Source organism: Panthera onca, chromosome A3 (genome assembly GCF_046562875.1).
Source record: "Panthera onca isolate mPanOnc1 chromosome A3, mPanOnc1 haplotype 2, whole genome shotgun sequence".
Taxonomy (NCBI): Eukaryota; Metazoa; Chordata; class Mammalia; order Carnivora; family Felidae; genus Panthera; species Panthera onca.
Window position 1 is genome coordinate 23,182,850 of NC_138341.1, and position 14,947 is coordinate 23,197,796.

General features: G+C 34.5%; 1 protein-coding gene across 4 annotated transcripts in view; it reads left to right on the forward strand.

The window, feature by feature from the left end:
* The window catches only part of SPDYA (speedy/RINGO cell cycle regulator family member A), a 45,176-nt gene that overhangs the window by 16,971 nt on the left and 13,258 nt on the right, over nucleotides 1-14,947 (forward strand). For all 4 annotated transcript variants that reach the window (XM_060651658.3, XM_078444835.2, XM_060651668.3 and 1 more), the window contains 2 exons: nucleotides 1,562-1,647; nucleotides 7,212-7,383. In XM_060651658.3, coding sequence (XP_060507641.1) covers nucleotides 1,562-1,647; nucleotides 7,212-7,383 — 258 coding nt within the window. The remainder of the gene's footprint in view (nucleotides 1-1,561; nucleotides 1,648-7,211; nucleotides 7,384-14,947) is intronic.

Here is a 14,947-nt window from a genome sequence, read left to right on the forward strand (position 1 = left end):
GTAGTCATATCAGAAAATTCAGCATGACTTCATTTCACACTTAAATTTAATGTCCCATTTAATGTGGGAAAGGTTTGAATGGAAGCCTGGCTTATGATTAAATATACATTAAGTTAATATTGATGTGAACTTTTTTATTTCAAGCTTAAGATAACACAGATAAAATCGAAGTTTGGTCTTTTTAATCTCTAATTTTGGAAATTTAATTTTGGAAAATTTAAAACATGTATACCTTGAGGTAGAGAAAATAGAATTAAAAAACCTCTATGTGCCTATCATGGAGCTACAGTAATCATCAGCTCATGGCTCTGCTTGTTTCTTCTAATCCTTCTTCCCAAAACTAGACTATTTTATCCATGAATATTTCAAGATGTATTTCTAAAAGATGAGATATTTTTAAACATAACAATTTTTCTAACACTTCTAAAAATTAATATTAATGCCTTCATATAAAATAGCTGTGTAATGTGCATGTGGAGTTGTAAGTTTCCTACTTTACAGTTTTAAATGCATTACAGTAATTAAAGTTGCTGGACAGCAGGGGGCAGTGTTTTTAAAGTAACTAACCATGCATACCGTATTTAAGAGTTCTCTACTGAAAGTTATCTTGAAAACTTGGAGTCACCTTTGTAGTGAATCCTGTGAAGGTAGAATAAAAAGGCATTTTATGAGAGAGAATCTAATACATCAGTACTTTAATTGTTTTTATTTTTAACATATAGAACCTGGACAGTGCCCTAATACCAGGAAAGATATGTCTTTCTAATAACACATTTAAAACACTTTTTTTCTGAAGAAAATAGAGCCATTAGAATAAATTATTCTAATTTCTGATTTGAAGTTATTTTTAAAAGTGAGTATGTGAAATTGCTAAGAGAGTAGACCCTAGGTGTTCTTAACAAAAAGGGAAAAAAGATAATTATGTGAGGTGAAGGATATGTTGATTAACCTGTTTTTGCTATTCACTTCACAATGTATATAACAAATCATCACACTGTAAACTTTAAATATATACATCTGTGTCAATTATACCTCAATTTAAAAATCCCCCCCACAATGAATGAAGAATGAATGAATGAATGAATGGATGACTGAATGAATGAAAAATGAGTATAGGTGTCTGCAATTAACTGGAAGGAGTCAGGAAAAAATTTTTGTATAGATACATATGTCAAGCCAATGTGGCAACACACTAACAATTGATGAATCTAGGTGAAGGATGTATGGTTATTTGTTTTATTATTATTTCAACTTCTCTATGTATTTGAAATTTAAGATAGAAAAAAATTAGGGTTTTGGTTCAAAAAATATTGGCAATAATAAAATTTAGGAGTTCTTCCTAATCTTAATCATGATAAATGGTTCAGAACTATTTCTTACCATTCACATGGATTACAGGAAGCCAGAAAATAAGGACCCAAATAAATAGGTAATTCTGTAATAAAGATAGATAATGCTTTATTGTTTTTAGCTTATTATTCATCTTAAAGATAACTATCTTAAAGCAGTTTTACGTATGAACGTAAAACATTAATATTAACTTTTACTTTTTTCCCTATAGTATCTTTTGGCTATGACCTTTGTTTATTTCAAGAGAGCTAAATTTACCATAAATGAGCATACCAGGATAAATTTCTTTATTGCTCTGTAAGTATGCTTTCTACTAAGTGATTTTTGTGGTCCTTATTTATAATATATATGATAACTTATTTAAAACAGTCTGTTTTGGGACACTTGGCTGGCTCATTAGGTAGAACTTGCGACTCTTGATCTCTGTGTTGTAAGTTCTGGCCTCACATTGGGTATGAGCTTACTTAAAAAAATAAGTAAATGAAGTTAACATTGCAACCCATAAAAAAATAAAACAGAGGCTTTTAAAAACCTGATGTATATCCTTGAATAGGCTTTATATATAGAAGTTGTATATTTTTTTACTTTAATAGAATATTTTTATGTTCTTTTCACTGATCTTATCCTGCCATATGCGTAAGATTTATTTTTCAGTATTCCACTTGGGTTTGTATTGTATCTTTTACATATTTCAGAGTGCTCCATATAAATTATCCCAAATTCTCCTCTTTTGGACTCAGATATGTTTTAAAATCCAGAATATTCAGTTTGAAATTTCCAGTAAATTTATAGCAAAAATCATCGTGATTGGGGCACCTGTGTGGTTCAATCAGTTAAGCGTCTGACTCTTGTTTTCGGTTCAGATCATGATCTTGCAGATGATCTTATGGTTTGTGGGATCGAGCGCCCTGTTGGGCTCCACCACACAGTGTGGAGCCTGCTTGGGATTCTCTCTCCCTCTCTCTCTCTGCCCCTACCCCACTCATGCACATGTGCATGCTCTCTCTCTCAAAATAAACTTAAAGTCATCATCATTTTCCTTTTACATGAAACAACTTGTGGAAAATGCTACAGACATACTAATTATAGATTTTTGTCTGTAACCTAGAAGTTATTCATATCTGGGGTGCCTGGGTGCCTCTGTGTTGACAGCTTGGAGCCTGAAGCCTGCTTCGGATTCTCTGTCTCCCTCTCTCTCTGCCCCTCCCCCACTCGTGCTCTGTCTGCCTCTCTCTCTCTTTCAAAAGTAAACATCAAAAAACATTTTAAAAAAAGAAGTTATTCATATCTGACACCTTTCTTTAGTAACCACTGACTCTTTGACTTAACACACTGAACTTTGACCAAGGAATATAGCTGTTTTTTCCAATTCTTCTATTCTTCTATTGACTTTATATTGGATCGTTCATACTAGCTTTGATACTAACCATTTCTGTTAAATGGTTTTAATAACATGGCTTTCCAGCCTATAGGTCAGAATTATACTAGAAGCAATGTTTAAGAAAATGTATCTCAATCTCGAAACTTTTTATACCCAGTACCTGGATATAATACTGCAGTTGGGAATGTATGAATATAATTTTAAGTACTTAACTAGGGAACTACATATAAAAAATACTTAAGTTGAATACCTCAACAACTGTTTGCACTGATGAGTGAGTTTTTACTCAAAGTCTATTTAATTCAGACTCAAAGTGTGATTCAAGAAATAGGACTAGAAGAAACTGATCTCCTTGTATTTAGAAGACATATTTCCCCATGCATAAGGGATAATGAACCTTATAAAATTTAGTGATGATTGATAAACTGTGGGAATATAATAGTACTAACTAATACTGAGTGTTATGTGCAGGACACCGCAAAAATTGTTTTTTTATAAGCTCCTTGAATCTTCTCTGTGAGATACATTATTAAATTCTCTTCATTCTACATATGGGGAAATTGAGACTTAGGAAGGGAAGTACTTCCAAGTCTCACAAAAGTTAGTAAGTGGCAGGGCTGGGGTGCACAGTCAGGTGTGACTTGCCCGTGGCCAAATTTAGTGATTAACCACTAAGCTACATTGCTGTTAACATGTCTCCTTAGTATTATATTATACCTCTGTGTTGATACAATATCTATTTTGTAGTTTTTTCTACCTGCAAATTAAAAACAAACCAAAAGAAGCTTTCTTTTTAATTCTTACAAATGCCTGAAATTGGATTTGTTTGACATTTTGGTAATGTTATTACCAGTAAAGTAAAGCAGCACGAGTTTACCGTGTAGTAGTCTGTATAACATGGATTATAATTTCCATTTTATATCTAATCATACTTTTTTATATATCCTGACTCAATAATTCTCAGTAAATATTTTCTTAGCGACAGTTCTTTTTTTTTTTTTTAAGTTTATTTATTTATTTTGAGAGGTAGAGGGAGAATCCCAAGCAGGCTCCACACTTACAGCATGAAGTGCAACACAGGGCCTGACGCAGGGCTCGGTCTCACAGTTCCTGAGATCTTGACCTGAGCTGAAATCAAGAGTCAGATGTGTAACTGACTGAGTCACCCAAATGTCCCAGTTAGCCACAGTTCTAACTCAAGTTCTTTTCCTTCCTATATGTTCTTACAACACTCAGGACTTTTATTGTCATTATTCCATATTCTCTTGTACAGTTATTTGTTTCATACTTAGTTACCTCTTCTACTTGACTATAGGCTGCTTAAAGGGAAGGAACATGTATCTAAATTGTTTTTTTGCATCCTTTAACGTGTGGTTGTTCTTAATTCTTTATTTGGATAAGCATAATTAGCTATTATACAAAAGAAATGAACTCTGCTCCAAGAAAATCTATTTCAAATTAGAAGACAACTTACATGCATACAATACAAATATTTTTATAACATTGAGCCTGAAAAATTGTTAATCTAGAGTAGAATTACAATGTAGTTCTGATAGCATAGTACCATAGTATGTTATAGATTTTGTTTTATTTGGTTAACAAGCGTGAAAGGAGCCAACCTCTGGCTTCTGTCTACCCTTTACTAAGAACTATCAAGGATACTAAAGTAAGAAATTATGTAATTTCACAGAGGACATGATTGGATTCATATAACTGAATGGGTTTCATATGAGGTGCTTTTATATTATGGTAATTTAAAAATATGTACAGTTATTTTAAGGGAAGGTAAAGTAATAGGTGCTATTTTTATATTAATGTAACTAAATTGAATATGCATGTAGTTTTTTAAAAGGACATAAGTGGGTATACAATTAAAAGTAAGTATTCATGTCTCAAGACGTTGGCATCCTTCCTCAAGAACAATGAACATATCATGTGTATCTAGAAATAATTTTCTATACATGAACCAGTGTATATATTATATGAATAGAAGTATACTATACATTTCTGTGCCTTTTGAATTTTTCTAATGTGACATATCTATAAAAGTGGTATATGGAATGTGTATATGTTTATGTTAAAGAAAAAGCAAAACAAATACCCATATACCCATGACTCAACTTTAGAATAGAACATTGCCAGAATCTTAGAGGCTCACAGTGCACAATTTCCCAGTTAGAGCCCCCTCCCTTCCACAGATAGTAATTTTCTTGATTTTCTTTATTCTGTATATAACCCTCTAAATAATATATTGTTTGGTTTTTCCTGTTTTTAAGCTATATGTAAAAGAATAATGTGCACTGTTCTTCTGTAACTTCCTTCTGTTGCTTTATAATATGATTTGAGATTCATTTATATTGATATGTGTAGCTCTAGTTCATTCATTTTCACTGCAGAATAATAATATTCTATATTATTGCTTATATATTTGAATTTTTTACTATCTTGTTGTCTTTACGTCCCACTTTTTCTGTGAGATCTTTTTAATTTTTATTTTTTGATACCTTTTATTCCTCTGCTTTTTAGGAAATTATGCAGTCTATATCCTTTCAGCAGTTATCCTAGTTACCTATTTTTTTAACTTACTAGATTACTGGTTTCTTATAAAAGGATATAACTCAGGAACAGCCAGATGGAAGATTTGCATAGGGCAAGGTATGAGGAAAAGGCATGGAGCTTCCATAACCCCTCAGCACCCCTTGATCTCTGCATGTTCACCAACCAGGAAGCTCTATCCCAGTTATTTTTAATCAAGAGCCGTAAACATTTTAACTCCAGTCACCCCTTTCTCAACTTATATTCTCTTGTTTTGCAATTCTGTGGTTCTACATGAAGCCCTCCAAAAACTTTGAGACATTATTATTGTTGTTTTTACACTGAACATTTATTTAAGGACTTACTTACATATTTATATCTTTGCTTACTATTCCTTCTTGCATCTCAAACCTTCCACTTGGGATCATTTGCCTTCCTTTCTTATTGCTTTTAGGATTTATTTCTTTCGTGTTGGACTATTAATTTCAGTATCTTCAGACCTCAGGGTCTGTTTATGTTTATGGTACACTGTTCCCTTACATGTTTTACACTTTTTTTATTGGAAGTTGCTTGTTTTTCTTAGAAAATCATCTATGGTGCTTTCATTGTTTCCAGTGGGAAATCTCTGTCATTACCTCTGTTTCTGTGTTATCTAATGTCTCATTTTTTGTCTGGACTGCCTTTACGATTTTCTCTTTATCACCTGTTCTGAATAATTTGATTATGTTGTGTGTTGGTGTAATTTTCTTCATATTTTGTGCTTTGGAGTTCATCCAGCTTCTTTGTATGTTTATAGTTTTCATAAAATTTCAAAAACTTTCAGCGATTATTTCTTCAAATATTTTTTCTGTCCACCCAACTCTTGTTAGGGACTCCAGTTTCGCCTTCATTAGACCACTTGAAGTTGTCTCACAGCTCATTGATGGCTCTATTATTTTTGTTTCTTTTTTTCTATATGTTTCAGTTTAGGTAGTTTATATTGCTGTCTTCAGTGCACAAATCTTTTCTTCTGCAGTATTTAGTCTATTAATCCTACTCCATGTATTTTTCATTGTACAGATAGTTTTCATCTCTAGAAGTACACTTTGTGTCTCCTGTTCTTTTTGAACATCTGGAGTAAATATAACAGTTTTAATGTCCTTGTCTGTTTAATGTCTGTTACTTCTAACGTGTCAATTTTGGTTGATGATTCTTTTTATTATGAGTCATGTGTACCTGTTTCTGTGCATGCCTGATCCCCCTCATGTATTTAGGAGGATACTGATTTCCATATGTATATAAGGAAACTACTTGGGTGTGGGGAAAGATTAGAGGGAACAGTGCCTAATATTCACCCAGAGCTGGGAATTTTGCCTGTTCCCACCAGCCAGACTGAAAAAACTCATAATTAACAGAATATTGAGTAGAGTACTCAAGAATGTCTTGCTTCAGTAGTGGGGAATAATTACCCCAGACTGAACATTGCTCTAGATCCACCTAACAAATCATTAAAGCAAGGCCTGAAAGGATCAGACTGTTTCTAAGTAACTTAACTGCATCCTGGAACAAAGTTCAAATTTTATAGGAATACAAAAATATCCAGAACTTGGGTCGACTGGGTGGTTCAGTTGGTTAAGCTCTGACTCTTATTTCAGCTCAGGTCATGATCTCATGGTTGTGGAATCAAGCCCCATGTTGGGCTCCATGCTAAGTGTTGAGCCTGATTGGGATTCTCTCTCTCCCTTTCTCTCTGCCCCTTCCATCTCTCAAAATAAATAAACATTAAAAAACAAACAAAATATCCAGAACTCAACTCACTGTATTTCTATTTTTGGTCTACATTTTTTAATTATGAGTGAGGTTGAACACCTTTATGTGTTTGTAAGTAATTTATATATTTTTTTGTGAACTGCCTGTTCTTGTCCTTTTCCCATTTCTTTTTTGAGTTGTTGGTCTTTTTTGTTAGGTATCTGGCTAATACAGTTGAAGAAGATGAAGAAGAATCCAAATATGAAATTTTTCCATGGGCTTTAGGGAAAAACTGGAGAAAATTGTTCCCTAATTTCTTAAAATTAAGGGACCAACTCTGGGATAGAATTGACTATAGGGCTATTGTAAGCAGGCGATGCTGTGAGGAGGTAAGGTTTTTAAAAAACTTTATATATGTAATCTGTTTTCTCTTTATGTAATTTCCCTTGTCTTGTTTTTAAATGTGCTTCTAATACATTTTTTGTATATGTAAGGGTAGGCTATTAACCTTGATGGTTACCGTGAATACATCTTGTATATTACAATGTTGATATTTTAATTTTTTACCACAATAATTAAAAATTGTCATTTCTGTTTTTCAGAACAGCCTACTTCTGTAGTAAGTATTTTTGTTTTAGTGTGTTTCTTTAGTCTAAAAGATGACCAGAATATTGGGAAAGGACAGTGTGCAGATTGCAAAATATGTTAATAACATTTGGAGGTGAATAATAATTTCCATCAAATAAAGTATGTGAAATTTCAAGTTCCCAAGATTAAAATGCAAACTACATGGTGTAAAATTTAAATAAATTTAAATATGTTAAAAATCATACCTCTTTTCACATAGAATAATACATAAAGTAAGTTTCCTTGATGCCAGATTCTATTAAGTCAAACAGAAAAACACTAAAAATTAGAAAATGGGTTATTTTACCTAATGTTCTAGGTTTTCAATAAAGAAAAAAGTTAATGTTTCAAACTAAAGAAATATTCTAAAATAGAAAATTAATGGAGGGCAGTGATCATTGTAGGCCAGTACTAGTAAAGTTTGGTAAATGTGAATTAGTTAATGCTGTAATGAAATGAAGTTATATCCAGTTAAATGATGATAGGCAAAAGAACCAATTAATGGATTAGTGTCAAACTTCAGGCAAGACTTTGGAGGTGTGTCACAGAAGTCTGCCTGGAATTAACCTTGTTAATTATATTTATTAATGAGATGAAAGTATTAGCAAGTATGGATAATTGTGTATTAAATTAAGAGGATTGTTGAATGTTGAGGGAAATTAAAGGATTCAGAAATAACTTAGAAGATTGAAATAGCAAGGCCAAGTTTTTTCAAGGTTAAATTCAGTGGGGGTGCCTGGGTGGCTCAGTTGGTTAAGCATCCAACTTCAGCTCAGGTCATGATCTCACAGTTTGTGAACTCGAGCCCTACTCTGGGCTCCACACTCTCTCTTCCTCTTTCTCTGCATTTCATGGGATTCTCTGTCTCTCTCCTCTCTCTCTTCCCCTTGCTCACTCACTCACTCTTTCTAAAAAAAAAAAAAAAAAAAAAGATGAAATTCAACAGAAAAATATGGAAAATTGAGTGTATATCTCCCCTCCCCCAAATTAATAGATCCTCATTAAAGGATTTAAACAACTCATTCCAATTAGAGGACATTGAAAGAGTCATGTATTGCTATGTTTTATCTCTATGTCCCCAGGTCAGGAGTGGATAATTGGTGCCCCTGTGCCATCCTTGGACATGATAGTAGATCTTACTTGAACACTCTGGTTTTTTTCAAAGTGAACACTTTAAGCCCCATGGTACACTCAGCTAAGAGCATGGAATGGGCACCAGAGGCAAGAGGCTGGGATAGGCAATGCTCACCTCATGGCAGATTGCCCACCCACTCCTAAGATAGAACAACTAGCATTATAACTGCAACAACTTAATTTACACAATTGGAGATGGAATTACTTCAGTTGCTGGCATAAGACTATTAAAGAGACAGAGTATGATGTACCTTAATGGTGTATGTGTAAAAGACTAAAAAGTTTTAGATAACTGTAAACTTAGTTGTGTAATGGGATTTACAGAAAAGTTTAGTATCTCAAGGCTTTGACATTGACAATAGATCTCTCCCCTAATTCTAGATGTGCATATTAAATTTCCTATTCATATTTCATTATCTAGTAAATACCTCATACTTAACATGCTGACAATCCAGTTTCTGATTCCCCTACACAGACCTCCAAAACTTCTCCTTCTATATATAGTCTTCCACATCTTAATAAATGGTAACTTCATCATTCTAGTTGTTCAGACCAAAAAACTGTTGCCCTATACTTTTCTCACATCCATACCTTAAAAAAATGTCCAGCATTCTACCATTTCTCACGACCTCTACCACTAAATCCTACTTTGATTGTCTCCTCATGTCTCAGTCATTGCCATAATCTTCCAAGTAGTCTCTCTTATAATCTTTCTCTCCTGTAGTATATTTTCATACACCAGCCAGAGTAAATCTTTTAGAAAGTAAGTCAAATCATTGGTCCTCTACTCAAAAGCCTCCAGAGGCTTCCCATCTTACATAGAGTAAAAGGCAAAACCCTTATCATGGCTCTACCTGGTCTGCCAACTCTCTTCTCATCTCTTCATCTCTCTTCCCTCCAACTACACTGGCCTCCTTGCTCGTCTTCAAACACACCAAGGACATTCCTACCTCAGGATTTTTTTTTTTTTTTTTTGGCCTGGAATGTTTTTCCCCCAGATATCCGTGTGCTTCACTTCCTCACTTCATTTAGGATTCTACTTAAATAGCACCTCAGAGAAACCTTTCCTTAGCACCCTGCATCAAGTAGTATCTCCCTGAATGGAATAAAATTGAAGAGTCCAGAAATAAACCTTCATATTTATGTTCAATTGAATTTTGACAAAAGTACCAAGAAAATTCAATGGGGAAAGAATAGTCTTTTCAACAAATGATGCTGGGACAAGTGGATATCTACATGCAAATGAATGCATTTGGACCCCAATTTTCATATCAGATATAAAAACTAATTCAAAATGGATCAAAGACTGAAATGTAAGAGCTAAAAACTGCAAAACTCTTAAAAGGAAACACAGGTGTAAATCTTCATTACCTTGGATTAGGATTCTCAGAGATCATACGAGCAGAAGCTTGAACTCAAAAGCACAAGCAACAAAAGAAAATAGAGATTATCATTGACATTGAAAACTTTTGTCCTTCAAAAGACACCATGAAGAAAGTGAGAAGCCCACAAAGTGGATGAAAATTTTGGCCAATTTTCTGTCCAATAAGGGAGTTGTGTCTAGAATATACAAAGAGTTCTTACAACTCAACAATAAAAAGACAACTTTTAAAAGGGCAAGGATCTGAAAAGGCTTTTCCAAAGAAGATCTACAAATGGGCAAAAACCACATGGAAAGATGCTCGACATCATTAGCCATCAGAGAAATGAAAAATCAAAACCACAAGTAGATGTTATTTCACACCCACGAGGATAGCTATTGTGAAAAAGACAAATATAACAAGTGTTGATAAAGATATGGAGAAAATGGAACCCTCATACACTTTGGTTGGGAATGTAAAATAGTGTAGTTGTGTTGGAAAACTGTAGCAGTTCCTCAAAGGACTAAACAGGGTTACCGTACAACCCAGCAGTTCCAGTTCTAGTTGTATATACAAAAGAAAGGAAAGGTATGTCCACACAATAACTTGTACATGAGTATTCATAGCAGCATTATTTGTAATAGTCAAAAAATGAAAACGCAAATGTCCTTCAGTGAATGGATGGATAAACCATATAGTATATTTATACAGTGATATATTACTTGGCAATTAAGAGGAATCAAGTACTGATACAGGCTGCAACATGGATGAACCCTGAAAACATGCTAAGCGAAAGAAGCCAGTCACAAAGGACCACATATTGTATGATTCCATTAAATAAACTGTCCAAAATAGGCAAATCCAAAGAGATAGAAAGTAGCTTAGTCGTTGCCAGAGGCCAAGGGGAAGGAGAAATGGGGTGTGATTACTTTTTTTATGGAGTGATGAAAATGTTCTAAAATTGACTATAATAATGGTTGTGCAACTCTGAACATACTGAAAGCCATTCTACACTTTAAGTGGGTAAATTGTATGGTATTTTGAGAATATAGCTCAATAAAGCTGCTGAAATAACAAGTACTACTTCCCACTGTTCCTCTGTATTTCTTTTCGTAGTTTCCTCCATAGCACTTAACCATCATATAACATACTCTGTTTTAATTATCTTACAAATACGATTTCCCCCTACTAGAATATAAATTCCAAGAGGGTATGGTCTTTATTTTCTTATTGGACCTCCAGTGCCTAGAACAGTGCATGTCACATAGTAGGTACTCAGTAAATAGTGCTGGCTGACAGAGTGAATGGGATTTAAAGCTTCTGATTCTTTTTCATACCTTCTTATCCATGTAGTAGAAAAACAATAAACTATAAAACTTGCTGACTTAGCACTGCCTCTTACAACAGGGGCACATAGATAAGCTTTTTTATGGCTGTTCCGACCAGGTACATTTGAATCATTGTAGTACATAGGAAAAGAAATTACGTAGACTTTATCCTGTTCTCTTAACTATTCATTCAATAGCTACCTAATGAGTAAGACACTTAAGTTCAGTATTATGGGGGTTTGTTGTAAAAAAGTGTTACATCATCTTTGCCCTGAAGTTTGATGCATTAAAGTGCAAGACATGGCGTTAGAAATTTAGCTAAGTATTCTATACATTTGTTATTGAGAGCCTGGTATTGACATACTGCCAACTCATTTCTTGAGTCTCACCCTAAAGTAAACCCAAGTTATGATAGTACTTATAAACTGGCTTACAATGATAATACTTTACATTTGCATTGTGCTTCATAAATTCATAAATATTTTCATATGTAGATTATCTTCTTATCCTCACAAAAATGCCTGTGAGAGTTGCAGCATTCTTATTTTACATCTGATGAAATTGAGGACCAAGGAGTTTGAGGTTTACTCAAGATCATACATCAATTAAATGGTAAACTCAGGATGTGATATCATATCTAATGACTTCTCAGTGCTCTGTTTTCTCTGACATCTAGCTTCTACTGCTCATACTGGTTAATTTGAAAGGCACACATATATCTATTATTTTATCTCAGGAACTAAATAGTATATTCTGTCCATTTTTCTGATGAAGAAACTGGGGCTTAGAAAGGTTGTAACTTGTCCATGGTCATTTATTTAATAAGTGGTAGGGCCTGCTAGTACTTAAACTTGGCACTCTTTATATATATATATACCACTGTCAACTTAATTCTCTCCTTCCAGGTTATATGAATTTTGTAATTTGTCTCTTTTTTTAACCTTAGTTGCTGCAAAGAAGCTAAGAGCCAAGTTTTCTCTCTACCTACCTCAATTCTACTACTCATTACTACTGGCAAATCTATTTTCTTCTTCTTTTTTTTTTTTAATTTTTTTTAACGTTTATTTATTTTTGAGACAGAGAGACAGAGTGTGAGCGGGGGAGGGGCAGGGAGAGAGGGAGACACAGAATCGGAAGCAGGCTCCAGGCTCTGAGCCATCAGCCCAGAGCCCGACGCGGGGCTCGAACTCACAGACCACGAGATTGTGACCTGAGCTGAAGTCGGACGCCTAACTGACTGAGCTACCCAGGCGCCCCTCTATTTTCTTCCTGTAGCCAAATTTTTCCCTTTTGGGTGCTAGTTTAATGAAAAATTTATTTGCTGTTTTTGTCAGCTGCCAATAATCCTTTTTTGGAAAGAGATGAGGTATGATTTAATTGAAAAATATATGTAGGCCTTTCCAGAAAAGAGTAAAGACTATTTCCCTACTCATTCTGTTATTATTATCTTCTTAGTTACAGTTAGTTTACTTTTTTGGATAGCAGCTCCTCTGAGGTGGAATTTATTTAGGTTGCTGATAGCTTGATTTCTAGATTGGCTCACAAATTATGGAATATGCCAATCTGATGAGAGTTAGACTCCAATTCCAGTCCCTTTATGCATCATGGAGGGTAGCAATTTTATCTAAAGGAATCTTTTCTCTGATCTTGTTATGTACTCTGGCCTAGATGGCACAGTATCATCATAGCTTATTTGTCTATCAGCTACTACTTGATTCCAGATTAGAATTTAGAAATCAGAGATGTGATATAAACAGAGTTTTAAACAAAATAATCCAATGACCATATGCAGCAGAGACCCAATATAGGGAGGGTACTGAAAACTGCTAAACTTGGTATAGGTCAGAAAGGAAGGTATCAACCTAGTGCTGAATATAATGATGCCAAAGAAAAATCAATGTTATGAAATTATAATTGTCATAACTTGCTGACCAGTTGGATATAGATTATATGGGAAAGTCCACTTTCAGGGTTTCAAATCTGTAGAACAGAAGGAGTAATGGGTTCCATAATGAAAATAGGGAATGCTAAAGAAACAAACTGGTTTATTGAGAAAATAAGGAATTTTATATCACACATATGAATTTAAGGTGATACTTGGATAATTAAGTGAATGGTCAACAGGTACGAATAAAGTATGAGTCAACACATATAAGTGATGTTGAAAGCTTGGTAGAGTAGATAAGAGATCCATGGTGAAAGTGATGTTAGTACTTTTTGGGTACTTGTCAGGCACTGTTCTAAGTACTGCATATGTGTTAACTCTCATAACTCTTCTTACAGCTAGCTAGATAATCCCAGAAGAGGAAATTGAGGCACAGAGAGAATAAATGATTTCTCTAAGGTCACACAGTTAGTCAAGCAGCATACCAGTATTCAAACCTAGGCAGTCTGATTCCAGAGTTGGTGTTTGTTTGTTTATTTTGAGAAAGAGCAGAGGAGGGGCAGAAAAAGAGGAGAGAGAGAGAGAGAGAGAGAGAATCCCATGTAGGCTCTGTGCTGTCAGCATGGAGCCCAAGGCGGGGCTTGATCCCACGAACCATGAGATCATGACCTGCGCTGAAATCGAGAGCCAGACACTTGACCAATTGAGCCACCCAGGCACACGCAGAGTTGGGTTGTTTTTTTTTTTAACACCTATACTATACTATACTATCTCTTGAGATCATAACCAGTAAAATATATAGAGAAAAACAGAGGTCCAGATATTAAATTTTGTAACACCCACCAAAAGAACAACAACAACAAAATCACTAAAAATGACAGAAGAGTAAGATAAAGTAAAAACTAGGATAACATTCCCAGTAGATCAAGTGCTACCAATGCTTTAAAGAAGTTACTTTCATAAATCATAGAATTTGAGGACTGTAAGTGACCTGTTTGTTCATATACAAAATACACCCTGTAGCCCAGAAAGTTACATAATTTGCCTAAGGTCATAGAACTAAATCCTGCTTTCCTGACCCTCTTACAATTTTCTTTTTAATTAACTGTTATCACAATAATATTCTAATTATATTTGTGTGTATAAAATATGTGCAAACATTTAAAAGCACACAAATGGGGCACCTGGGTGCTCAGTCAGTTAAGCAACTGACTTCGGCTCAGGTCACGATCCCATGGTTGGTGAGTGTGAGCCCCGTGTCGAGCTCCATGCAGACAGCTCAGAGCCTGGAGCCTGCTTCAGATTCTATGTCTCCCTCTCTCTCTCTCTGCCTCTCTCTCTCTCTCTCCAAAATAAAATAGGTATTAAAAAATTGTATTTAGAAAAGCACACAAATATGTGTGCATGCATTTTTCTAGCTGGTTTAGCATGTGGAGAGACTGATGCCTAGCTTGTTGTAGAAAGAATGGTTTACCAAACTTACTGTGTGCCCTTTGCTTCCTATGTTTCTCTGCTCTTCTCACTAGAGTTTGTGACAGAATTCTTATAAAAATCATGCTGTTGAAAGTTTATAATGTCAGTGGCCTCTAATTCCTATTTTCATCTATCAATTATTTTC